The 26,960-nt window shown below is 41.3% G+C and overlaps 1 protein-coding gene across 1 annotated transcript; it reads left to right on the forward strand.

Moving 5' to 3' along the window:
* The first annotated feature begins 4,728 nt into the window (after window positions 1-4,728).
* LOC310960955 (heparan sulfate glucosamine 3-O-sulfotransferase 6) lies at window positions 4,729-26,470 on the forward strand. Its single transcript, XM_083932847.1, has 2 exons — window positions 4,729-5,490; window positions 24,970-26,470. Exons 1-2 carry the CDS (start codon window positions 4,964-4,966, stop codon window positions 25,586-25,588), a joined length of 1,146 nt encoding a protein of 381 aa, XP_083788973.1. The 5' UTR covers window positions 4,729-4,963; the 3' UTR covers window positions 25,589-26,470.
* Window positions 26,471-26,960: the final 490 nt, after the last annotated feature.

The following is a 26,960-nucleotide window of genomic DNA, read 5'->3' on the forward strand; positions in this document are numbered from 1 at the left end:
ATTCAACCACCTTAAAACCATATCTTTTTTAAAACCATATACCCCAAGTTTTTATTTAACAATGAACTGTGGCATATTCCATTTTAAACCTTGTTCTTGATCTCAGCTACTTTGATCAGAGGAAAAAAAACTCATTGGTAATCATTCCTTTGCAATTCCGGATTTTCCATTTTAAACCTTTCCCCAAATCTTGTGAAAATCATGTGGTGTAAGGAGGAGGCCTTAGTTTGGGTGAAGTTTCGGCTGATACCTGTTTATCACAGCTGATTTTATGGATGTTCTTGATCTCAGCTAGTTTGATCAGAGGAAAAAAACTCATTGTTAATCATTCCTTTGCAATTTAGGAGAAAAAGTGTGACGGAAAATACCTCATGAATGGTAAGGGCTGTGTCCCCGTTTTCGATTTTCAAAGAGAAAAACACTACATGTTTTGGAGGTTTTTACGCCTCTGAACCGAAAATGTCCCCGGACTTTGTCTCAGAAATCTGGTCACCTTAAAACATTAGCTAACATCAGTGTGCGTGCGTGTGTGGCAGTCATCTGAGTTCGAGCCCCCTCCTGCATTTAAAGGGAGAGTATAATTAGTTAACAAGCACCAGCTGTGCCAATCCCCTCACTTGGCACTGCTCTCATGAGCCATCCACACACCTTTCTCTCCGGCAGCTGAACCAACCACGCTCCCCCCCACATATACATTTTGATTAAATGATATCTTGGTAAAATGAATTTTAGTTTTTTTTTTCACATAATTCATGACCCAGTAGCTAAATCCAATTATGATCGAACTAAAAGCCCTGATAAGGCAAAAGGCTAGTTTAACACGGAAGAAATAGGCCAAACTGCCGTCTCAGCTTTTGACTTAAGTGGAATTTATGCAATGTGGTGTTTCATCTATTAATATCACATATTTAAATATATGTGCTAGTATGTAAATAATCAAAATCAAATGAACATTTTTTTTAAAAGTCAAAATGGAGAAAAATTATGACAATTTTTTGTTTGTCCCATATAGATTATTCAAAGGCAGAGTGCCATTAAACAATATCTCACAGACAAATAAACACATATAAGCAACTTCCTTGTGATGCCTCCAACAACCTAAACTTGCACTTAAAGTGAAGAAAAAGCAGCTCTGCATGGTACACATTAAACAAAACAAAGCAAACCCACATTATTGATCACTTTGACTACAGAGTGGCACGTCTCCGATTGTTTTTCAACATCACGGCAGATCAATATGGAGGAGTGCTCGGAGAGTACAGAAGGGTAAATGATGCCTTCTCTGTTTAGAGACTTGTGGAAATTGACATACTGCCAGGTTGGAGGAGGCCAGGGTCGATAGATATTGTCATCCCCTTCAGATTTATCATCCATATGGATGTGCTGCCATGTAGCACCTCACTTATACTTCAACATATAGGGTGAAAGTGCCAATAAAATGTGATTTATACTGTAACACATATATTGTCAAAAACTATTTTGGGGAAAACGCGTTTGGTATCACGAAGCATCCATTTCAGTACAGTCTGACACTGAAGGCTCATTATGGGTTTGGTCGGCACAGGATACCTGAAACTCCACAGTACATTAGGCATAAGCCGTTTCTCAATCTGCGTTGTTGTCTGTACTTGTGTTCTGTTGGACTTGTGAAGCGTCATCAGTCGCAGCCCAAGTACTGTTCCAATTCAATAGTCCGCATCTCGCCGAGTACGGTCCAAATGCCCGGTGTCAATGCACGATCTGAGGTACGCATGTGCGGATGGTCGGCCATCTTTGAAAACTAGCTACAGCTGCACCACTTGGATAAACCAGGTAGACAAGAAACAATACACGAAAAGTCAGCTAGTATGCAGATACAAAGTGTTTGTGAGAAATGCAGACTTAATGACAAGAAATGGCCGACTCTTGCTTAATTTTAAACCTATTTTAATTAAATTTGATTTGGTGTAAATTTCTATGTACACATATATTTAGGCTCATTTCAATCATCAAGTATTTATTACCATTAAAAATGAACAACAAAGTCATCTTTCTACCATTTTATTACACTTAAATAGAATAAAATTTGATGATTGGTTTGAATTTCTAGATACATATCTAATAAAATCTTTGAGCAATGTATTATTATATTTATTCATTATTATTTAACTAGTTTCTCTCATGTATTTGTTGCTTTAAATGTACAAACGTCTTTGTTTTGTATAATGTTCATGCGTAGTGTAACGTATGTCATTGACTTGTTTACTTGTTATTCAGGATGTAGTTACTCGCCGAACGAGCTGATGAATTTATTTTTTCCCCCAGCCGGCGTCAAACGTTCTCACCTCCAGGTATTGTTTCAGTTGAGGATAAAATTAAGATCCATTCTGCTGATCAAATACTATCTGTCAACTCCTCATAAGAAATGTTTTATCGTAAATATTATACTTGGAATACCGGGTCCTATGTGGTTTGTCCAAGTGGTGTAACCGTAGCTAGCTGCACATGCGCACCTCAGATTGTGCAGGCGCCTAAGATGGTGCATTGTCCTCAGCCATACAGGACAAGGAACCCAAATGTGGTTCCCTATGTGTGGTTGAAGAACAGAACAGAACAGAACATAAAATCTAAACAAAACCTGTAAAGATTAGAGCTGAGGCTGTGTTGCAGTCCAGTCTGTTAAGGTTTCTGTAGGTTTTGGAACTAGTCTGTCTCTTCTGTGATGGATCTTTCCCTGCATGATTGTCAACCATCAGTGTCAAATGGACAAAATAAGTCCTGAAAAGACTGATTTGAAACTGATGACATTTTCTCCCATTTTTGTTCCCTCAAAATGTATCATTTGTAAGATAACGGTAGGAAAAAATCAATAAGTAGGCTCATTTATTTTTAGCTTTACCTAAGGTTTGCCATTTGTTTCTCACCAGTGTAGCTCTAAAGTTATGGCTGTCTGTTTCTCTTCATAGAGTGCAGTAAACACTTCAGCTGTTTCTAGTCTAGAAAGTGTGGGCAGACACCACCTGTACCAACCGCTGGTGCTGCCCCTAGAGGCTGGCTCCAGAACCGAGTCAGTCCCTATAGAAGCCCATGTTAAAATGACCAACTTTACAGCAGAAACAAACATGTTTTTTACAACTCTCCCATTTAAATTATATTAAGGTTTAAAGTTGTACATAATTAAGGGCATGGCAGCTTTGAGTGACAGTTGGCGCTGTCACAGGAGGCGAGCATAAACTGTAGACATTCATTCAGCCCGCCTCAGCTCCATCCACGCTCCACTTCTTTGCCCATCTTTGGATTAGCCGGTAGTTAGGCGACGTAAGGAGCTGCCAAGATGGAGACGGCTGGTGCCAACGGAAGCCACCCACTTTGAGCTTAATTTTATCCCATCAGAAACCTATGGGTGAAGTCACAGAGACTAGATCCATATCCAATACAGGGTCTTTACCAAGAGTCCCTTCGGAAGATAGATCTTTATTTGAACTTCATATTATAGCCTAAAAAAATGGGGAGCCATTAGATTCAATGGAAACATTTTAAATGAATGAATTGGGGATTCTGCACATCCACAGAACTATTCGAAATTCTATAGGATCCAAAAGTAAGTAAAACCGAATATGGCACAAGAGAATGCGCACAAAATGATGACAAAACGGTGTTGTTTTTTCTTACTGGTGCATAAAAAAACACCTGCTAAAGCCACTTGAGATGTCATTTTAAGGAAAATAGTCTATTGGGATTGTAAGGGTTCATACAATTAAAAGGAATAGAGTTGCCTGGTTACAAGAGAAGAAACCAGCGACGAGGCTCATCACTGAGCATCTTCAGGTTGCAGGAATAAAGCAGGGCTGTTTTTCCTGTGCAGCAGTATCAAAAGGAGAAAGGGAGATCCGGACATTTTATCCATCTGTGTCGCTGCTGAGAATATAATCTGTGTCCGTAGGCTTTCTTGGCCAAGATTCAGGAACAAATGGGTAGATTTCAAGGACATGATAAATATTTTGTTCCAAAAAAAAAACCTCTACACCATCAGCTCTGTTTTTTCTAAACTGCTTTTTTTTTTTCTTTTTTTTCAATGTTTTGGTCTTAATGATTTAATAAAACAGTGAGGAGGAGGATAATGTATTACATGTTTAGTTAACTATGGCCTCACACACAAATAAAAAGAAGAAAGGAATTAAGAGAAAGCCCATGACACCTGTCTATCCGTGATGGGCTCGAGTGTAAAGGTTAAATGTGTGTGTCATAGCTGGCTCCATGGGGGGTGTGGTCAGGAGGGCTAGCAGACAGCAGGTGGCCTCTACTGTCCCGTACACAGCGAATTATTTGGGCAAGAACAACCCTGGAGCTGAGACAGTGAACGGCAGAACCTTTCGCAGTGGATGTCGTGGCATCCTCAGTCCGCAATCCAAAAACGAATATCCCCTCTTCATCATGTCAGGTGTTTCCCTCATCTTCCAATGCATTAAATACAATGAAACTAATGACTGCCGTTTGACTGAAATAATCATCATTTCAAATGAGAATTTGTCTCTCTGACAACTTGGAGAGGATGCAATGTTAATTATTTCTCACTGTCATTTTAGTGTCGTCCGGACTGAGGATGGAAGGGGCGTGTGTGTTTGATAAACTGGGCGTGGATTTGGCAGTCACACTTGAAAGGGGGTGTTGAGAAGTTTCCTATAGAGGAGCCACGGGAGCGCACAGGAGGCACGGGAGCGCTGCGGGACATTCATCCGCACAGCCTCGCGTGGACTCGGCTCAACTTATTGATACATCAACAGGTTGTTTTTTGGAGACGAGCTGACGAAGAGAGTCAGAGGGATCGAGTGAGAGAAGCCAGAGAGGAAACTGAAACATGCGGAGCTTTTGGACGCGCCGGGGGCCAGTTTTGCGCCACTTGCCGCTGTGGCACGAGCGCGACGATTCTTTGAAAGCGTTCTTTCAGTTTTGAGTTTAAAAGAGAAAAAAGGTATGACGTTTGATGTGGCATGTTTCCTGCGTTGTGTCCTCATGCTCAGGATTGCGACTCATGGGATGTAGTAAATGGAGAGCTGCGTTCAACTTTGGACACCTGAGGGTGCAGTCCAAGCTGTCCGTCTTCTTTACCATGATCGTTCTCTTCACTTACCTCTTTTACTGCCTCAACGGATACTGCGACTCCTTGCCGAGGCCCGTGTATGACCAACAGAGTCATTTTCAAAACAAAATCACCTTAAATGATGGACATGAAGCGTCACCGCAGCAGCAGCAGGAGCTCGGCGCGTCTCAGGTGTCGCTTGTCCGGGAACAGCTGAGGGACTTGTCCAACAGCAACGCTCCATCTAACAATATCTCTATAGCCAATAATTTCGGCAGCAAAAAGTTTCCTCAAGCCATCATCATCGGGGTGAAGAAAGGTGGCACGAGGGCTCTGCTGGAGTTCCTGCGCATCCATCCGGACGTGAGAGCCGTGGGCTCTGAGCCGCACTTCTTTGACCGCTTCTACGATAAAGGACTGGACTGGTACAGGTAAGCACCCTTTTGTTTTCAATTTCATTTCATTCATTAAATATCTATTAGAAAAATTATGAGGTTCCCCGCTGTCTCCAAAAAAGTGGCAGGACCAGAATAAAGTTTGAACCGAAGGGTCAAAGTTCAGGGCAAAAGTCACGGAGTTGAAGCTGCACTTGCACAGAAAAAAATGTCTGTAAATGTACGTTTAAGTTAGAGACTTGTTTTTTTTCCCTTCTAAAGAACACATGTATAAACGTGCAGAAGCTTTTATATCAGGGTAGATGCGCTGTTTCATTGAAGCTATGAAAATAAAAGAAGGATTTAGGATACATTCAAAGCAAAATATTTAATCATACAATTCTTGTCATAGGTTATACATTGTATTAGTTAATAGTGCAGAATTAAAATCAGGTCATGCTGGGAAATTAGACTGGGCCTCCCCCTACAAGTGCCTAAAAAAAGAGTCCCCAGTTCTTCTACATTATTAGGGATTTTTCTCTGTAATGTCAAATGTGCTCATGCATATATTTATTTTATCTGCAATGTAGCTGCACATGTGTTATCTCGTCTAACTGGTCTGATGGGGGTGGATGATGTCTTCAGGCACTCAGTTCAATTCTGTTTTTTGTCTTTGGAGTCTGTTTAACCTTCAACTGAAAAGTGTGTTTAGAAATGGCACAGTATAAGAATTTCAAGTTGAGAAGGGAATGAGTTTTAAACGCCTTTTAATGCCATGGATAAAGGACTTTCTGTGGCATTTTTATGTGCAGTCCTCAGATTATTATCATGTATTTTTTTAGTTCCATTATAACAGGAAATAATGGCATATTAGTGACTGAGCGCGGTGTAACAAGAAGAGAGCTTTTCCAAATACGCTTTCCTCTTATTGGTCTACATGAAGCATGTTTTTTGGTGCAGGCGAACACACCATCTCATGCGTTGCTGCGATCATCAGTCCCTCTCCTCTCTTCATTAAAATCCCTCAGCACCAATAAGAGTCTCCGTTGATAGCCTCCAAAGATGGCAGAGGATTCAGTCCCCTGCCAATAAATTGCTGTTTATTGAGCTGACACACTGCTTCCCTAAGTGTCCTCGTTGGTCCCCAGAGGGCCTTGCCACCAGCAGCCTGATCACAGGCAGGGGGGGGATGGGGAGGATGGGTTTTAGTGGATGGTGGTAGTGTGGATGACCCTTCAGTCAGGTGTTTGCTTGAGGATCAGCCGGCTTTTGAAGATTGACAGTGATATTTCTCTAGTCCCAAATATAGCCTCCATTTGAAATTGTTCCCAATGAAAGCCAGACTCATAAGTTTGTTTCAGGATCATGCGGAGAGACACATTATAGTCTGAGTCAAACTGAAATTTAAACATTAAAATTGATCAATAAAATGGGTGAAAATATATATATATACTTAAATGTTTTTTTCAGCTATTGCTGCAAAAGAACCTTCATATTTTGGATGGATATCTGATGAGCAGAGATGAGGGGGAAGAGAGACAGAGGAGGGAGGGACAGAGGGAAAGCATTACAGAGAATGAGGAAAAAAGATCTGGGGGAGTAAATGACGGTTTGATATGGAGACAAGAGAGGAGAACATGAAGGTGTTGGAGAAAAATGTGGTGTGAGAGAAGAGAGTCGCGGGGAGGGGATCAATACAGCCGGGTAATGATCAGTTCACTGTGAGGCTCAGGTGGAACGGCACTAAGTGACACCAGAGATCAAAGTGTGTGTGTGTGTGTGTGTGTGTGTGTGTGTGTGTGTGTGTGTGTGTGTGTGTGTGTGTGTGTGTGTGTGTGTGTGTGTGTGTGTGTGTGTGTGTGTGTGTGTGTGTGTGTGTGTGTGTGTGTGTGTGTGTGTGTGTGTGTGTGTGTGCGTGCAAGCATTGGTTCTTATTACTCAGTATGGTTTTCAGGAAGAGGAGGAGGCCAGGGTTTTCCTGCACGCAAGCTACATCAAAATGTCCGATGCATGCGAGATGAATGATGGTACAGTCGTGAGTGATGCGGGGCAGCAGTTTAACTTTTGAGTTTATGAAAATTCTAAAAACCGAATCCCCTGGAAGAGTGTCAACAAAAGTTTTATCTGAGTAGTTGAAACATCTGTAAAACAGCTGTTTGCAATCAGAGAGGGAAACGTAGGAAGCAAGAGGGAACGATCTAAAATTGTGTCTATAAACTGTCATAAAACGTTGACATTTTTTTGTTTCTTATAATCCAAGATGATGTTTTCTAATTCGATTGTCTTAACCAAATATATCCGGTTTACAATCATACCTCACATTTGAATTTGAATGCATTTTTTTTATGGAAAAATCACTGAAATAACTAATCCGTTATCAAAATAATGAATCTCCTGTAGGTCAGCTAATCAATTAATTGACTAATCGTTTCAGCTCTAATAGGCGAGCTCTTTTAGATCTATATAAATTGTTGGTATTTGCGGGGACTGGGACTGTGACCGTGGAGATATGACCTCAAACAAGTATGATATGTCTTGCTTTTTATACCAAATATGTCCTTTTTTTTCCCATCATCACTGTCCTATTCTTAGCAGATGTAAGGGGATATTTAGAGGGGGAAATAAGGTTCAACAGGTTAACTGTGATACTGGAAATGTCATTACTGTTGTCTGTCATGTCTCTTCCAAAATAATCGGCAGGAAATAATCCTTCAAAGCAGCAGCTTTTGGATGCCATGAATGGATTTCGTCAGAATATTAAATCGTCTCAAAATAAATTTTATTATAATTGTATCCCCATCCTCTTTGATATTTTCTGCCAGGCATCAGATTCTTTGCCCAAACCTCGATAGGCTCCGATAGTAGATCTACAGAACTGTGTGAATTCAAAGATGCACTGTCTTCTCCTCAGTAACATTATTAACCATCATAACTTCCGAACCCTTTCGGTGCCAGAATCCCATCAGAAGCACGTTGCGGTGGTCCGTGTATTTGATCAAAGTAGAATTTAGTTCAACTTTTGCTGCATAACCTGTCAAAAAGCATGGTGATACGGAGATGGAAACAAGATGTCTTTTTGCATTTTTTGTGTGGGTAAAACCCAAACCTTTTGATGTGCAGTTATCTGAAGGTGACAAAGCAGAACACTAGAAAGGGTTAAAGGTGAGAAAACCTGTGACCTTTACGCGTTCCTTTTACTGCTTTCTGTTGATGGTAAACTGACCTTACCTTGTACTGTCTAAACACAGACGTGACGTATTCACCTCTCTTTTTTTCTCTCTTCCTCTCCTTTTCTCTTGTGAAGGCGTAATGAAACGTGTTATTCGCTCCGTCCTAATCCGCTGACAGCTCGTGTCAACACTGTGTGAATTGGACCGGTGTAATGACAGGTCAGGCATTAACATGGACAGCTCAGGGACAAGCCAAGTGGCTGAGAGGGATTACCCCCCCTCCGGTCGCAGTTAAACAAGGCCTTATGAAGCATTATTCAACACCCCCACCCAGCCACCCTCTCATCACGTAGCACGGGTGTACTGTATGATGAGTGCTTTGTATTCCTCCACCTCCACCTTTACTGCCGTAGGGGAAGCTTATTGCACCCAGGGGCTTTGTAGTTCACTGGAGTACAGACAAGCAACAAGACTTACTGGGACTTTTTTTATTTTTATATGAGACAGATGTAAATGTTGAAAGCATGTGCAAGTAACCAATAGTCCGGGGAGTACTTGTGTGGAAAGATTGTGGAGTAGCTCAACTTATTAGAATCCCCCAGAAATTATGATTTGATTTCAGAAATTATATCCACATATTGAGTCACAGGCTGTCCTTCCAATAAAATGACAGATTTGTTTCAGCAAGTGCCAAACACTAGCCTCTAGCGGCCGTAAGACTCTATTCCATCGTGGTCCACAGAGGGATGAAGTCAGGATGGATCCGCGGCTCCACAAAATGTCGGCTGTCGGCATGGGAAACCGAAGTCAGCTTTGGTTTCTTTTAACCATGACCCTGACCGTTCCCTAAGCATAACCATAACCACGTGGTTGTTACTGTAACGACGAAGGTCCCAGAACCATAACGAGGTAATCATTTTTACCCATGATTTCCGTATTGTTTTTGGCGTGTCACGTAAGCGTGTTAACATGGACCCAAATAACCCGTTTTTTTAACCTTCCCTCGTTATTTTATTCCATGTTTTTTGTGTGTTTTTATTTATATTTATTTATTTTAATTATTAACTTTGAGTGTTTTTGTTTATTTTTAACTATTTCATTTATTTACCTGTGTTCTTTTTTTAAGCCTTTATTACATAGGACAGACAGGAAATGCGGCGAGAGAGAGGGGAAGACATGCAGCAAAGGGCCGCAGGTCGGAATCAAACCCGCAGCCGCTGCCACGAGGACCTTCAGCCTCTTTACATGGGCGACGGCTCTATTTCTTTACTGTAACCACTGTCCCGCTGGTTGACAATCACAGCTGTCATGACGTTTCACCATTTTTATAGCACCAAATGAATCAGAAAATGAACACTTGATAAGAACTACCTAAAGCGGCAGAAAACATCTTTGGGAAAAATCTTATTTGACATTTCCCAACCGCTAATATAGAGGGGGCGAGGTTTATTACCTATACTGCAGCTACCATCTTTATATACAATCTGTGGTCAAATTGTTGGCTAAGTGTATTTGGATAAATGACTGAAATATTTAGCTCAAAGTAGGCTAATGGAAACATGGTTCAATTATTTAGCTACAAGGTAACGATAAATGGTGCTTTTCTTGCCTTTCCTTTGTCTTGCACATAACGCTTCACACATCAAACGAAGTTCTGAAAATACTACAACTATAGTGCAATAATGTGTTGAACATTGATATATTGACCTGTCCCCGTATGCTGGGGCTAATGAATAATCTGTCGAAACAGTAGACTTCCCTGTGCCTTCTCCTGCCCTTCCTGCCCCCTATTCCATACTTCCAGATATCATATAGTCCTAAAAATATTATTCATTTACCGTAATTACATTCAAAGAACCCGGTGCTTCACATATATCATGTTTGAAACAGAGCCGTTGTATGTGAAGCCAACAATATCATTTAAAACTGAGCTGGAAAGTATCACTTAAACATTTATTCTCCTCATTTCAAAGCGCGTCTGTGTCTTTAAGCTCGGAGAGGGAGCCTTGGCCCCCAGTCTTCAGCTGGTAACCAAGTAAAACACATGGACATCCTTAAAGGAAGCATTTGGCAAATTGTTTTAGAAAAAATGCTTATATGTGGAAAAGCCTTGGCTCTACCATCGACTGGAAATGATTCTGCGGTTTCGTGGTAGGGAATGAGGGTTTAGACAACCAATGGTGTGCAAAGTGGGTGAGTGTGAGCATGTGTGTGTGTGAGCTCTGATTCATTCACGCTGCTTCGGCTCTACCTGGAAGTCCGTCCTCGCTCCCCCTCCTTGTTCTTCTCGGCGTCTCTCTCCGCCTTTTCTTGACACTATAAATATCCAGGAGATATAAATGTCATTTCCCGATATCGATCACCTGAAATAGGTTCTTTCTATTGATCCCTCCCTCTCTACCTTTATCTCGCTGTTGCAGCAGAAATGAATTCACTTCTGAATATTCAATCTTGTTGACAAGGGGCTGTTACTCCCTTCCATCGCTGACATTTACACCCCGCAGTCCTGAGTGTTGCTGGGGCGGATTTTATTGGCTTGTTCTGGTCACTCAAATTGTGTAATGTAAAGCCACTGGACGGACCCTCACTCCTGTTAGAGTAGCGTCGTCTTATCGACTCATTTCTTAGTCTCATAGTCACCTCTCTCTCTCTCAGGAATGTTTTATAATCCAGCTACCTAGACAGGAATGTCCAGGTTTTATTTCCTGTAAGACTTTTTCTACCAATCACAGGGGATTCTCCCGTTGAATTCCTTGCTGCTTGCATTCCTGGAAGCTCCATGTTGCAGAGAGCGTTTTCCAGACTGACAAAAGGGTAAAGAGAAGCTTTCGGGGAGGAATTTGGGAAAAATAGGAAATGTATAGATCTATCTGGAAGAAAGAAGGCTTTGTGCGGAAGACAGGGTCGAGTGCTTTGCGAGTATTTGAAGCCGAATCTACATATGGAAAAATGAGTCAGTTACATGCATGAACATGAGCAACACTATACGGCACGTCTGTCAGATCTCATAAACTTAACATGACATGTGCAGCTATTTACATGTTAAAGGGAATTCGTGTGCCAGATTTAATACAGCATGTAAATGAGGATGAGATAACTGTATGAGGATATAATCAAACATGACTTGATAAATTGGTGAGGGACAGGTATGGATTTTTACACAGGGGGGAAAAAAAGCTCTGATCCAACTCAGTCATCAATATTTTGACAGCTCGTCATTGGATGACCTTTTGACTCTCGGCGCGTCGCGTCTCATCCAATCAGAAGTAATGGAATCAGATTCACAGATGAGAGGATCGCTGGGGAAACCTCGCCGCTCTTCAATCATAGTTACGGCGTGCAGAAAGAGGCGGGTTGTGTCGATCACCGAGACCGATTTTTTGGGTTGGCTCTGAATTCCAGACTATCAGACTGACCGTGTGCATTTTTAGTGAAAGACTCGAGACATACTGTTACTTTTACTTCAGCCGCAGACTCGTCAAAGTCTGCCTTTCCTCGTTAAACAGACATCTCTTCCACTATCTGCCTTTTTTTCTCCTCGCAACTTTTTCATTTTCAATTTGACTCATCAGCATTTTGCTTTAGACTAGTGTGCATAATTCTAGAAATCTGTCATTTTTGAATAAGTACTTACTCATAAGAAAAATACGAAGTAAATGAGGAATAGAATACCAGTCATCCGAGTGTATAAGTTATGTTGTGTGGTGGAAGGTAACTTTTATTGAAGTGCTGTACTACTAGGCCAGTCATATCATATCAATTCATGCTTTGTACCAGTCACTTTTCAAATGAACACTTTCAGTAAGTACTTAAAGGAAACATTCACATTTTTTTTCAAGTCTGTGTCAAAACACCACTCACAGGCTCATTATTTACATTAAAAGAGTTCTTGGTCACTGTGATCATTCCTCCTGTCCTCACTGTCCATTAAGGGATTAATGCCATTCCCTCAATGTGAGTTTCCTTGCTGAGCTCCAGCAGAGGACGGTTACACAAAGGAGGAATTTTTTTGATTGGGTTGATTTGATTCGCCTAACTCAGAATTCTGAAGCTTCATGTGAACCTTCATTGAACTTGTGCAGAACGAGGACTGTGGATTTTGTTCCCAATCATTTGCAGTGATAATATTATTACAATTATTATAATAATTTTAATTTTAAATATATCTAATGTTATTGTAATCTTAAATTAAGATGCAGAAATTAAATAGAATAACTATTTACATCATCCCAATATCATTACTGAAGGACAAGCAGCCTATTATGACCCATATTTACGTTAATAGTGGTGGCAGCCTCTAGTGGCCGTTGTAGTTATGACGAGAGTAAAGGAGGAAATCACTTTATGAAGTATAAAGAGCGCCAACGTCTGCGTAGGGATGAGGTCGAGGTGGATGGATGGGTCGAACAAAAACAGGATTTTCACCCAGGAGACCGCTGTACGACTTATTTTAACTTAAGTCGGTAAGTTAACTTGTAAGTTAAGTTACGTATGGCAACTTTTAGCGACTTTAAGACCTTTAAGTAGGGCATATAATTTAGGAAAAGCTCCTGTTGGTCATATTAGAGGATAGGAAAAAAACAACCTGTGTTCATGCCAGACAAAATATTAGTGGTAGAACTAACCATCATCTTCATTAATCTGCAGATTATATAAGGAAAATAGCGAAAAATGCCCAAGATGAGGTCATCGCTTGCTTGTTTTGTCCAACTGATAATCAGTAGGCCCCAGATACCCAGTATGCAATGATAAAAAACATAGAAAATCATAATAATAATTGATGAACAATTTAACAATTTCATTTTAGTTGAATGGGAATCAGCTGATCGACTTATCAGTTATTTCAGCCCCACAATACAATGTAGTCAAGATGATAATTTCAGGCGCAGAGGATTGAGTCACCATTTTAAATTCTGTCTTTTAGCTCCATACATTCAAGAAAGGATCCCAATACATTGTCAACTAACTTTCTCCATTTACATCAGATAATTGATTATTTTTGTCATGAAAAGAGATACATACTGACAGTTGCATTCATAGATCGTTGCTCCTGCTCGAACCCACACCCAGTTAACCATCACTGGTCTGTCTGGAGAGGCCGGTAATTACTCTGTGTGTGTGTGTGTGTGTGTGTGTGTGTGTGTGTGTGTGTGTGTGTGTGTGTGTGTGTGTGTGTGTGTGTGTGTGTGTGTGTGTGTGTGTGTGTGTGTGTGTGTGTGTGTGTGTGTGTGTGTGTGTGTGTGTGTGTGTGTGTGTGTGTGTGTGTGTGTGTGTGTATGTGTGCGAACCTCTGACTGGTGTCTATCTCTGTTTAATGTCTGACTGCCTGGATGGATGGGTGGGAGGGGTTGTGAGAACCTGCAGCCCCAATGTGCCACAGAGAAAACACACCTTCCATTGTCAAGACCTTAGAAAACTCCCGTCAATTTAACTTAAACAACTTGAGCTGGTTAATTGTCGGTGATGTCTGTTCTGGCTTGGAGAGGAAATGAGATTAATTATGCCTGAAACTCTGGCACAGAGAGCTGGAGCTCAATTTGAGGACAAGCAAAACATCAAACAAGACGCTGTGACGGGAGGAAATCTGGAAACCGACACCAGCTCCCGCTTCATGTCCATCCAAACCTGACTGTGTCCTGTATGTCTGATGTGTGTAAACGTAGCCAAGGCCTGCTGAGTCCACTCTGATGAGCCTGATAGATGGCACTAATAGCCGACCGCTGAATGGACTGTTTCCAGTTGTTAAAGCCGCGCCTCTGCCAGCAGTGATTTCCGTTTTCAGCTTAAGACGCTGCTAACAATGAGCTGAGAAACCACAAGGAGTGGCAGGCTGCTCGGAAGTGGGTTTTTAGCATCGGACAGTATCGAGTGTTCTTATTGGTTGGGACCTGGGGAGTTGCCAGACAAGGAAAAGTCCATATTGAGTCGATTACAGTGTTTCTGAAGTGTGTGTGTGTGTGTGTGTGTGTGTGTGTTTGTGTGTGTGTGTGTCTGTGTCTGTGTGGGTGGCTGTACTCGTTTAGAAAAGCTGTTTAATTAGTGAAAAGGTGGTTGTTTACTGTCGCCTGTGCAGACTCAGAGGGGAGGGTAAACATTAAAACATGTACATGTTGACTCATGTTTAATCTTTAACTGGACTGGCTGAACTGAAGGCCAAACAGAATCTGTCCATCTGTCTGTCTGTCTAACCGCCCCACCATTAAATGCATGTTCATATGAATATTTGAACTGCAGCTTACAATGAAAATATCTCAAATAAGTGATTGTTTGGTCAATAAGATGTCAGAAACTGTAGCAAAACCCAAATATATTAAGTTTAGCATATTAGAAAACAAAGACTTTCAACAAATTCAAACTGAAAAAGTTCCCAATCCATTTTCTGTCAATCAACTTGGGTAACTGACTAATTGCTTCATCTTTAATTTCAGCTGATTTGATAGTGACTTGAAAGAGGTTTTGTTCAAAATCTTCCTGGGGAACTTTGCTGTAAATGAACAGTTAACTAAACCGTCCACATACATTCATCTCAACAACAGCCCAGTTATGTAACTGTGGCAAGGACATCATGACATCACTGGGATCAGGATCTGCCCAATCTATCTGTCCATCCCTAACCTCCATCCTGCGTTCAGGGGATCGGGTGAAGGCTGGGTGGGGCCCCTGGGGCCCCCGGCAGCATGGAGATAAAGCCACACAAGTAGGCCACTGTAGACCCGGCAGGAACATGACTAAAGATTTTCCCATTTGATAAGTCAGGAGGGGTGGGAGCAATCAGTGCGCACACACATACACACACTCACACTCGCTCATATGAACACATACGGCACACTCATACATAAACATTCAAGCACACACAACCATCATTACAGGTTGTTACGCTATCAGAAAGATAAAATCACTTCTTCCTGTCCTTCATTTTCTCTTCCTTTTTCTTATGGTGGTCATTTTTAAGTATTAAGTATGTCAGTGATACGCTCATTATCATTACTGTGATATGTTTTTACTTCCCAGAGATAACGTGCCACTTAATCATCATTTATTCAGGGTTGGGAAATAAGCTTATGCATTTTCTTGCCAAGAGTTAGATGAGAGGATGGATATCACCCTCATGTATGGTAAATATATGGCTACAGCCAGCAGGTAGCTTAGCATAGCATAAAGACTGAGAGGGGAAACAGCATACCAGTTTCTATAAGGCTCACTATTGGTATTTAATCAACTTTGTATCTTGTTTTATGCTGTTTTATGGGGTTATGGCTGGACAAAAGTCCCAATAAAATGACAAATTGCTGTTTTTTACTCAGGTTTTTGTTCAGATAAACTAGATATGACGTGTCGACATTTGGACAGAGCCAAGCTAGCTGTTTCCATTTGTTTTACAGTATTTATGCTAAGCTAAGCTAACCGTCTGGTGGCCCCAGCTACATATTTTGAGTACAGACATGAGAGTGGTATCGGTCTTTTCATCAAACTCTCACCAAGAAAGCAAAAGCGCTTTCCTTTAAGACAAAACATTATTGTCAGCAATGCAGATATCATTTAAACGGTTGTAAGCTAATGCTAATGGTTCTAACGGTGTAGAATTGGTAGCTTCGCTGAAATTCACTCGCTCACACAGAGAGAGTGAGACAGAGTGAGAGAAAGGGAGTGAGATCTCCCTCTGTCATTAGGCCCGGTTTCTCAGAGGAAACTTTGACTGACCACTTCTCACTCCCTCACCGCTCTCAGACCCTCTGATGTCTCTATTAACTGTTACGCCTCTATTTTTCCCCTCAGCTAGACACATTCTTCAGCTCTTTCCTACCGACCTACCCCAGTGATGCAAACCTCCTTGGTAAAAATACCCCTCACTACCCTTGTGCGTCAGCCAGACGGTAACCTTCGAAGTGTGTAGTAGTCCGCCACACACACACACACACACACACACACACACACACACACACACACACACACACACACACAAACTGAAGCAATATACAGTAACATGAGGTGTGTGGGCAAGATGAGTTCATGTAATACAGATACAGTGCCAGGGGCTGATGGATGATATATTCAGTGTGGAACAGGGTATCTGCTATAAAAAACATTGAATAGACTGAAACATTAGGTATACATGTTTGGTTGATCCATCAAGTCTGCTGCTTATTTGGGTCCAAGTCACATGAATTTAATTATTATATTAAAAGTAGGGATGCTCGATATTGGCTTTTCTGTCGATATCCGATATTCCAATATTGTCCAACCCTTAATTTCCGATACCGATATCACCCGATACCGATATATGCAGCCTTTTTACACCAAAATTAATCACATATCACCTATTATGGAATTAACACATTATGCCTAATTGTATTGTGATGCCCCACTGGATGCATACATAAATGCAACACAGCTTTTCAAATGTAAACACAGTCTGTACAAAATAAGTTATTGAAAAAAGTGCCATTCATTTAATTGTTTGTGTTTTTAGAGAGAATATTTTGCCTCAAACAACACTACAGACAACATCACAACAAGGAAGATGCATAGCTTCAGTCCAGAGTAGTAAACAAACTTAGTTTTCTTTTTCCAGACTGAGTAACCGGCCGGAACTTGGCAAATAATACAATCAATAAATTAGCAGTCACGCTCAACATGCTAACCTGTATTGGATCTAACGGATACAGCACCAGAAATTACCTTCTCGACGTGACTGTAAACAATGCTGTGCAATTCCGGTCAGCACTGGTCTGAGAAATACTTGCGCCTGGGCACGAGATAACGGGGCTCGAGGAACTCCACACGTTTGGTGAATCCGGCATCTTGAACGATAGAAAACGTTTGTTTCTCGGTGTCGGCTGTTGCTTCTTTTCATCACTTTGCTGCACAAATGTAGCGTATAACTCCGCATGAATCTTCTTGAGGTGGGTGATCAAATGTGTTGTATTAAAGGAAGACGCCTTGTTTCCTCCTCTCATAACTAACGCCTTGCATTCATTGCAAAGCGCACATTCACTGTTAGTAGATGACACTTTGAAATACTTCCAAACCACGGACATCTCATGCACCGGGAGAGCTGAAGCTTGTTAGCCACGGTTAGCAACCTACGAGTGAGCGTGTTGTTGTTGTTATACGTCATAAAGCACGCGCCTGTAAACGGCCCGTGTTGCATTCAGGTACACTCGGAAATGCTGAAGCTTACAGAACTAACATCGGTTGTAAAAACCCGATACCGATAATTCCCGATATTACATTTTAACTCAATATCGGCCGATAATATCGGTGGGCCGATATTATCGGACATCCCTAATTAAAAGGAAGTATTGTTATACAGAACTCAAAAATGTGACACAAAAAATTCATATGCTTAATAAATGAATGTAAGCCTTATTGTCGCCACTAATTTTCTGCTATTCTTTGACCATGAAAAAGGTATTAAATTGCATTCTACTTGATATTTAAATGGTTTTTAAATGGTATGCTCATTTTCAGGATTCTACTGCTTTCTAGAACATGTTTACATACCTTAATGTCCAAAAAACATGTTGTCTGTCGGAATATACCTGTACGCTGCCGTTTTAGCGCCTGTCTCTTTAACACCCCCTCCCGAAAAAGCTGCTCTGATTGGTCAGTATTTCCAGGTCTTCCGCGTCTGCACTCTCTGTGTCTCTGCACCATCATTGCAGCCGGGGGAATGACTGTAGCAGCACTTTCTGCCTATATATAAGATAGTTGTGACATCACAACCGTACAGAAGTCCTGACGGCTCGTTTAAAGTCAGTTTCTGAAAACGCACTGTGTGCATTTCTCTGTGGGTTGAAAGTGTTTATAATTCCACAGTATTTTAACAGCTCGACCTGCTTTATAATAAAATGAAATAAACATAGACATCTCACTTTACACTTTACGATATGCAACCTTTAAATTTAATTTTGTTGCACTGCAGAAACCCTGTAAAAAGTTTACTCTTCATTCCTAAATTTTCCACCTGCATTTTCATCTTTACAGAAAAAGCCTCGGAAACTGCTTTTAGAAACAAAACTCCGCAATGAAAACCAGATGCAATTACTTATCATTAATTACTTTAGCCTTAAAAAGTCTGCTTTGGGCAGCCTGACAACCAGAATACCTGACAAAAAAAATATAAAAATGTCCAAGAAATAAGTTTTCCTTATTTTTACACAGCAATGGATACATTAAACCATAAGCTTAGTTTTGGCCAGAAACATTATCCAACTAATGTAATGGCCAAACTCCAACAGACACAAAAATAAGTATTACTTTACCTCCTCTTTTATTGAGCTGCTTGCAGTCCAAGCTAACTTCTAATCAGTCCATAGAAGCTCCTGAGCCCTGTATTTGCTGTCAGTAATGAAAAACCTCTCCCTCAGCAGCAGCTTTTACAGATCTTTGAACACACACAGGCAGACTGTATCTGTCTGCATGTGTCCCTCTGTAGTGGTTGAGGAAGTCGCTGCGTTTTAAAATTCCTTCACACGTGTCAAATGTATTCATAACAATCTCACTTTTAAGGATACAGTAGAGGCCAAGTGGAGACTTTGAAGTCGGAAGAGGGAGATGGGGAAAAGTGGGAAAAAATAAAGGTGAGTGAAGGGGAAATGGGGGGATAGAGGAAAGAAAAGAAGCGGGTAACGTTGCATTTACGAGAGAGAAATCTGCACATGATGACATGTTGCATTACATGATCCCCCGTGATCCCCGGTGGTCTCGCCCTCTGAATCACAACCATCTGCCTCTGACCTTCAGGGTGGAAGAGTCCATTTCCGTGCAGTGAAGGCTGGTGGGGATTAAGAGGGTCCGGGGGTCTGGCCTTGTGCCGAGCAGAGCCGGTATGGATCACGGCTTTCGGTGCTCTGAACCCGGCACCAGGGGGAAACTTCCTAGCCCAGAAACACTTCCCTCATCTCTGTCATACACACACACACACGCACGCACACACACACACACACACACACACACACACACACACACACACACACACACACACACACACACACACACACACAACTGCGGACTTCATTACTCCCAGATGTGGATCCATCCTGTGAAAGGCATGTTCAGATGGTGTGTGTGTGTGTGTGTGTGTGTGCGTGTGTGTGTGTGTGTATGTGTTTATTTCACAGCAGAAAGTACAGAAAAAGAGATGGGTGGTGTCCAAACATAAATGAAAATGGCTGGAGTTAGTGTGTGCTTCCTACTAAAAAAAGCGATAATAGCGACCGTGTTTCAATACCTGCAGGTGCCTTTTCACTTGGAAATAAACACACTCATATTTCGAGGAGGCACTTTAGTGGGTGAACCCTTTTATGCCTTAAAAAGTCACGGCAGTAACTACAGAAACGGTGAAGTTGATAGAGAAAAAGATTGCTGCAAAACAAATAGATGCATTGTAATGCTTTTGGTATTTAGTTCATTTCACTCCCAAGCAGTCTTCAGGGCATACAGGGTTGAAAATGCAACATCTATAAATCTTATGGTTTTTTTTTATCTTTTTTGTTTTTTGAACAATAAGCTTTATTCATTCTTTATACATAATAGTTAATCAAAATAAAATCAAATGTACAGTATCTGTTTTTATGTGCCTGTCAGACTACCTTTGTAATAAAACATTTTCATTTTCATTTTCCTCCACAACTCAATCGTTTAAAACATTTTATTTGGATTTTGCAGCTCTTCAAAATGGGTACTTCAACATTTTTGAGACATGCAAAAGAGAGATTGTAAAAAGTGGAAGTCCAACTCCCAATAACCTGCACTTAATCCTACAATCACCTGTTGCCCCACCACACGTGTCCAAGCTAAAGCCAATATAACCTTGATGACATCACTAGGGTTATTTTTGTCCTCCAGACTCACAGAGAGCTGGGTCACTCTCCCAATGACAGGTAAACTCAACCTTATGTGGAAAAAATTGATAAAATACCCCTTTAACCAGATCCAATAGTGGGGAGTTAGCAGTTACTCCTACTCTGCTAACTAGGCTAGTCACTCGTTAGCAGCACTAGCTAAACTTAACTAATCATGGTTGGATTTAGTAACTTTGTGTTATTGAGATGTCGAGTCATTAAAGTAGACATTTTTCCATGACAGAAAACTGCTATAGTGGTAGGCAAAACAACTACTGTAAATGTACCTTTATCTAAAGCTAGCCGTTTCCATCTCATCACTCACTTACTTGCAGAGTGTGCGTTTTACTATAGTGCAGATTCTATATAGTGTGTAGAAATTGTACTTTTCTTTGACACAGTGATTTTTTTTATGCAATAAAAATGTCTTAAAAATTCTGGCATTTACTAAATGTTAGAAGTTATCTCGGCTTGTAGGGCAGATATTTGAAAACGCCATTCAAACAAATCTGTCTACATGTAAAGTATTCGCTGCTTGTCTCTTGTTGCTTTGGCTGAGAGCTTGGTCAGTATCCTCATATTCTAGTCATAAACAGTGGCCTATTAGCCTGCCATGCAGGCCCTAATAAAGCTCAGCCCACCCACACAGAGCACAGCTGAATGTGAGCATGTGAGAGCGTCTGGACACATTTGTATGCACAGATAAACGCACATCTGCGCACTTTCAAAGCATTTTTGCTCCAGATGCTAAGGGTAAAGGTGTGATGAAAGCACACATCAGGTCGCTAAACACTCTTTGGAAAGCGTACAGAGGCTGATATCAGATAAAGAGATCAAACTATGTTTTTATCTTCATCAGAGAAAAATAGATTCTGTGCATCGACTCCATGAGGATTACGCTGCTGCTGTTTTTCTTCTCTCCATCTGTGCTTTCTTCTCATTCCCTCTTTACTTTTATTGCTCCCCAGGTTTCCCGTCTCTCTCTTTTTCTATCCGTCTGTTTTATGCCCCCCCCCCCCCCCCCCCCCCCCCTGTACTCCACCGCTGTGTGGCCTCCTCCTGGGCTTTCTGTTGTAGTCGGGCTGTTCCGTGATTACAGGCTAGTGGTTCAAAATGTAAACATGATGTCAATGGGAGCCCCACTCAGCCTCGAATGGAACGCCATGGCTTCCATTAGACTGATTGGATGAAATCAAACATCCATTTAGTGCCACAGACACACTTGCGAAACATCAAACGGCGCAAACACACTGGCACCTCAGTTGTTTTTTCTCTCAAATATGGTTGTGGGGTTTTGGATGTCATTGCCTGCACCCACAGAAAGAAACAACACAAAAATTCCTCGCATCTTGCATTTCTGGGCCCACGTGGATGTTCTGTAGTGTGTTTTTCTTACATTGCTTTGGATTGAAAAATAGATGATGCTAGTTGTGGTTTTTCTATATGTTCAATAGGATACCACTGTTGTAGAATCCAAAACTGTACAGTACAGTAACCGTAAAGTTTTTAGTTCCAGTCCCTTTAGAGCAGAAGGATTTTTTCTGCAGCCACTGTTTCGCACTAATGCTCACTGGTCATACTGGGAAAGATTCATCATAAACGAAGCACTGAGAGTTCACTGACAGTTATATCGAGGGGCCCAAGTGTATTGTAGCCAAAAATATGTTGATTAAATGAAGCAACTCTCCCTTATTTCTGTGCTGGAAATACATAATTGCTCACTCACATCACTCCTGTGAGGGTTGCTGGGAGTCAGTCTCTGAAATGTAGGAAGCACAGGTAGAAAAGGCAGGTAGAGGAGAAGTACAGTACATTTACCAAACCAGCATGCAATCTCTACAAAATAGCCGCAGATTAACGTAGGGTGGGATTCCGTCCCAAAGCCAGACTTGTTAAACTGCGTTTGGATTCAAATGAAAAGTTTAGCTCTAGATTCATAAAAACTGTATTGCCACTCACGTCATGTGGTCACCAGAAGTAAGCCCGCGACCCACACCCTCAGAAACTTGGCTTCAGAGCGATAGGTTGCAGCTAATGCTTTGGCCTGCAATACTCATTGTAATGCATCCCAATTCTGGGACTAGTCATAGAAACAGGATTGTTTTTCCAAACTCCTCTCCCTCTGGTATTTGCTGTATTTCTCTCGATTTTTGTTTAGCCAGGCCCTGTAATGCAAATCAGGGGTTTCTCGTGAATACCATAAATTGTGTATTTGGTGTTACCCTCGTAGCTTCGTGCCAGGGGACATGGAGCTGACTATGTGTTTGCTCAGAGAGAAAGGAGATCGGAGTCGGCCTCATCACCACACACCAGAGATCAGAGCCCCATAAGCCCTTCACTTACTGTACAGACCAACCACGAAGACTCCGACCCAACCATCACCACATGCCTGCTGAGAAGGGAGGGCATGGAAATTAGCTGAGGGATCTTTCCCAGTTGCAACACTGGCATTCCTCATTGCATAGATTTCTATAACACAAACTGAGCCTGAGATTTGAATCTCCTTTAAACGCAATAAAAGGGGCTATAGTGTTTTTGTTTTATATATCTATATATCAATATTTGGCATGATATTGTTTTTACAACCGAGGGTGATAGATTCCATTTTAGAGTTACAGTAGCATTTGAATGAAATAAAGGACATGACGTGACGAATACGTTTTCCTTTCCCTCCCATTCTCCCCGTTTTATATACAATCTGCTCCAGCAAATGACTCTCTTTGGTCAGGGTTTGTTAATTTTTCATCTTCTCAGCCTCTGAGTCATCTAAGTAGGGTAAAGATCCAGAGGAAGCGGGCAGCCCAGTCCTATAAGAGCCAGATTCTGCCTAGAATACCTCTACCACTGATGACAATAACAATCAGAGGGCCAAAGTCAACAACCAGGATTGAATGTGAACACATGACTGCGATAAGACAATACTTCACTAACCTGTTTGTTACAGGAGACTTTTGGACTTTTGCCTGTTTTTTTCTGTTGGCTACTAATAAGTGCTGCTAATGCAGCCAACATATTTAATAAATTAAAGAATAATTCCAGTGTATAAAAACTTGGGATTACTTCTATCAACTTTGGTCTTCATTTCTATTTGTAATGATAAGAAGAAGAAGAAGAGGAAGAATTACTTTATTTATCCCGCATGGGGAAATTGAATTTTTTCACTCTTATTGTGTTACACACACAGGCCCGAAATACACACATGCACAAACAGCACCTATACATGCAATTAAGGAGAGATGTTAGAGCGAGGGGGCTGCCAGTGACCAGCGCCCTGAGCGGTTGGAGGTTCAGTGCCTTGCTCAACAGCACCTCAGCCGTGCCCAGGAGGTGACTGGCACCTCTCCAGCCACCAGTCCACCGTACGTGGTCCACACAAGGACTTGAACCAGCGACCCAAAAGTGTCTCCTTCGAGCCGGATTTGAACCAGCGACCTAAGGATGCCTGATACAACCACTACAGTCCTCCGCTCTACCAACTGAGCTATCGAAGGGATCTGACCTTGTACTAACCAAGTCAATTCATCAGATGGATTGTAAATAAGCTAAAGCAAGTAGTTTGCCAAAGTATCTAAACCACTTTATTTAGAGTTAGAAGTGTTTTTCTTCCTAGTTTTGACTAAGGGACTTTTAAAAACTGTCTGCTTGACTTATTTTCAAGTAGGCCTATTGTGTTCTTAGGTGGCCTGCTAACGTTGCAAACTCAGGGCTGGAACGCAGTCACTGGAGCTAACATTAAGCTAGCTGTTGATGGTCAATAAATATATCCAAGGCTAGCTGTTTGTTTGTTTTTTGTTTTATTTCTACACCTGTTCAATACAGAATATGTGATGGTTGTTGAGGATTTGGAGTTGTATAAGGCACTTGGAGCAGAACTGAGTAACAAATAATGTAGATAACTTGAATTACTTTTTCTGTTGAGTAATTTGCAAAGTATTATTTTTATTTTTTTTCAATGAGTAAAATGTAATTTATTACATTTTTCAAGTAACTTGTCCAACTATGCTTTGTGATACTGATTAGCTTGTAGTACACACAAGGAATTTCCAACCCTGCTGTAATAATACAAATACCAGTGGTATGACAGTAATGTGGCTATTGTTTCAGTCCTGGGATGGTCTCCCAGCTTCATGGACCAAGAGCAGAGGGAGAGTTCAGCCTGTTTAGGAAGCAGCAGATGAGAGGAAATTACTTTCCTGAGGTTAATATAGCCTTGCGGTTTTGTACAGTAGCCATTCACAGACTCCCTCCCAGTCTGTGCTGACATGGTCACTCCATCAATGCCAGCGGCTAATGTCATGTTTATCTCCCTCTAATCACAGATTAGCCCACTAATTACAAAGTAAAATCAAAAAACCTTCAAGGCAATTGAGGCATTATCAAAGGAATGCTATGTGAACTTTCAGAGAATCAAGGGAATGTAACAATGTTATTTTTGTAATATAGAATATTCAGTAAGTGGGCGTTTTCTCAAGTATGCTCAGTTTTATTAACGGTAGTCTTTCTTTTTCTCCGCCATTCAGGAACCTGATGCCTCGTACTCTGGAGGGTCAGATTACCATGGAGAAGACCCCCAGTTACTTTATTACGAAAGAAGCCCCTCGTCGTGTATTCTCCATGAGCCGCCACACCAAGCTCATCGTGGTTGTGCGTGACCCTGTGACCCGGGCTGTTTCTGATTACACCCAGACTCTGTCCAAATCCCCCGGGCTCCCTTCTTTCCAGAACCTGGCTTTCCGCAACGCCACCACAGGCCTCATCGACACATCTTGGAGTGCTGTGCGCATCGGCATCTACGCCAAACACCTTGAGAACTGGCTGCGCTTCTTCCCGCTCTCACGCCTCCTCTTTGTCAGTGGCGAACGCCTTGTGACGGACCCAGCAGGCGAGATGGGCCGGGTCCAGGACTTCCTGGGGCTCAAACGGGTGGTGACAGATAAGCACTTCTATTTCAACCAGACCAAAGGTTTCCCCTGCCTAAAGAAGCCCGAGGGGAGCAGCAGGCCACGCTGCCTGGGGAAGTCGAAGGGCAGGCCCCATCCCCAGATCCCCTCTGAAGTCCTGCATAGGCTCAGAGACTTCTACAGACCCTTCAATCTCAAGTTTTACCAAATGACCGGCCACAACTTTGGCTGGGACTGAACGACTACTCGCCAAAGCTCTTAAAAACTGTTAGTAGCATTCTTGTTCAGCCAACTACCAAAACCAGACAGGGATATCTTTTACTCAAGCTTTTACTGTGCAAAATACGCATTTTCTTCGTTTCTAAAGCTATGAAAACTGACTATGAAAACTCCTGCCTTCCTCCAGATTTACAAGAGAGATTATTATTATTGAGAGCTTCAATCCCTTGAGCCACTTTAGCAAGCAATGCTAAAGAAATGCTTGAGAAGTGCTGGTTGCTGCGGCATCGTGACAAGCACAATCCAGATTGAAGCATACTTGCACTTGGCCCCCCTGAGTGCCAGAAGTATGCTAAGCTCTTATTGCTGTCCCAAATATTTAACAGCACATGTCTCTATATTGAAAAGAACCATCAAAAGATGCCAACACTGCAAAGAGATGTGCCTAAAGTTAAACCAAATAGTAAAAAACTAACGAGCCTTGACAGCCTGGCAAAGCTACAATATACCAAATGACATATTGGAGCTTTGAGAGGGACACAGGAGGAAAGTAAGAAAAGAGGCAAAGGGGTTTGAATTATGCACAATGGCACAATCAAGTTAAATGTATATGTGGGTTGCTGGGACATAAATTAATCATTTCAAATAATTTAAGTCCCATCAGCATTGTTCATTTAACCTCTGAGTAAATGTTTATATGTGTAAGCAGTTATAGGAAGTTATTTTTTTTTTCAGTTCTTTGAATACAAGCTCTTTCAAATTGCAGATGTAGCATATGCATAAGATGATCTGATACTGGTGAAAATAGTGTCAGAAATGTTAAACACGGTCCACTATGTGATGAAAATTTGCTGTTATTTATGTCACCAATACAATGCTTGTATAAAATGTATTAAAACACCTGTGATTGTTTTGAACTTCATTTAATTGACATTCACCTCCACAAACGGTACTTACATGCAACTGTATATTTTTACAAGCTTAATTTATAAGATGACAAACTATTGTTGAGATGTTTTTGAGACTTTTGTATTTGAAATTCTGTTGGAAACTCTGACTAAAACTTGTCTCCTAAATGTGTTTTAGGCTCATTTTTGCACTGCATGTTTGAGAAGCATTCAGTTTATCCTCTTTGTATGTATTCCAAACAAACCAATTTTGCTGCTGCCGGGAATAAAATGCATCTGTTTAGCAGATGATTTTTTTTCCTGGAAGAGACCTACCAGACACCAGATGATTAGAAAAGAAAATGCGATTTAATCACTGTTGTGTGATTTTAAAGGATAGGAAAGCTGATATTTATTTACATTTAATCATGAACATGCTGGGGCTTGTTACTTTAATCTATTGTATAATCTCTGCTTATTTGTAAAATTAAGTGTTAAACTCAC

Source organism: Echiichthys vipera, assembly GCF_963691815.1.
Source record: "Echiichthys vipera genome assembly, chromosome: 18".
NCBI classification, from domain to species: Eukaryota; Metazoa; Chordata; class Actinopteri; order Perciformes; family Trachinidae; genus Echiichthys; species Echiichthys vipera.

Coding starts and splice junctions, on each gene's coding strand:
- LOC310960955 (XM_083932847.1), top strand. CDS start 4,964: ATGTGGCATGTTTCCTGCGTTGTGTCCTCATGCTCAGGATTGCGACTC. Junction 5,491..24,969: donor AAAGGACTGGACTGGTACAG/GTAAGCACCCTT, acceptor TCCGCCATTCAG/GAACCTGATGCCTCGTACTC.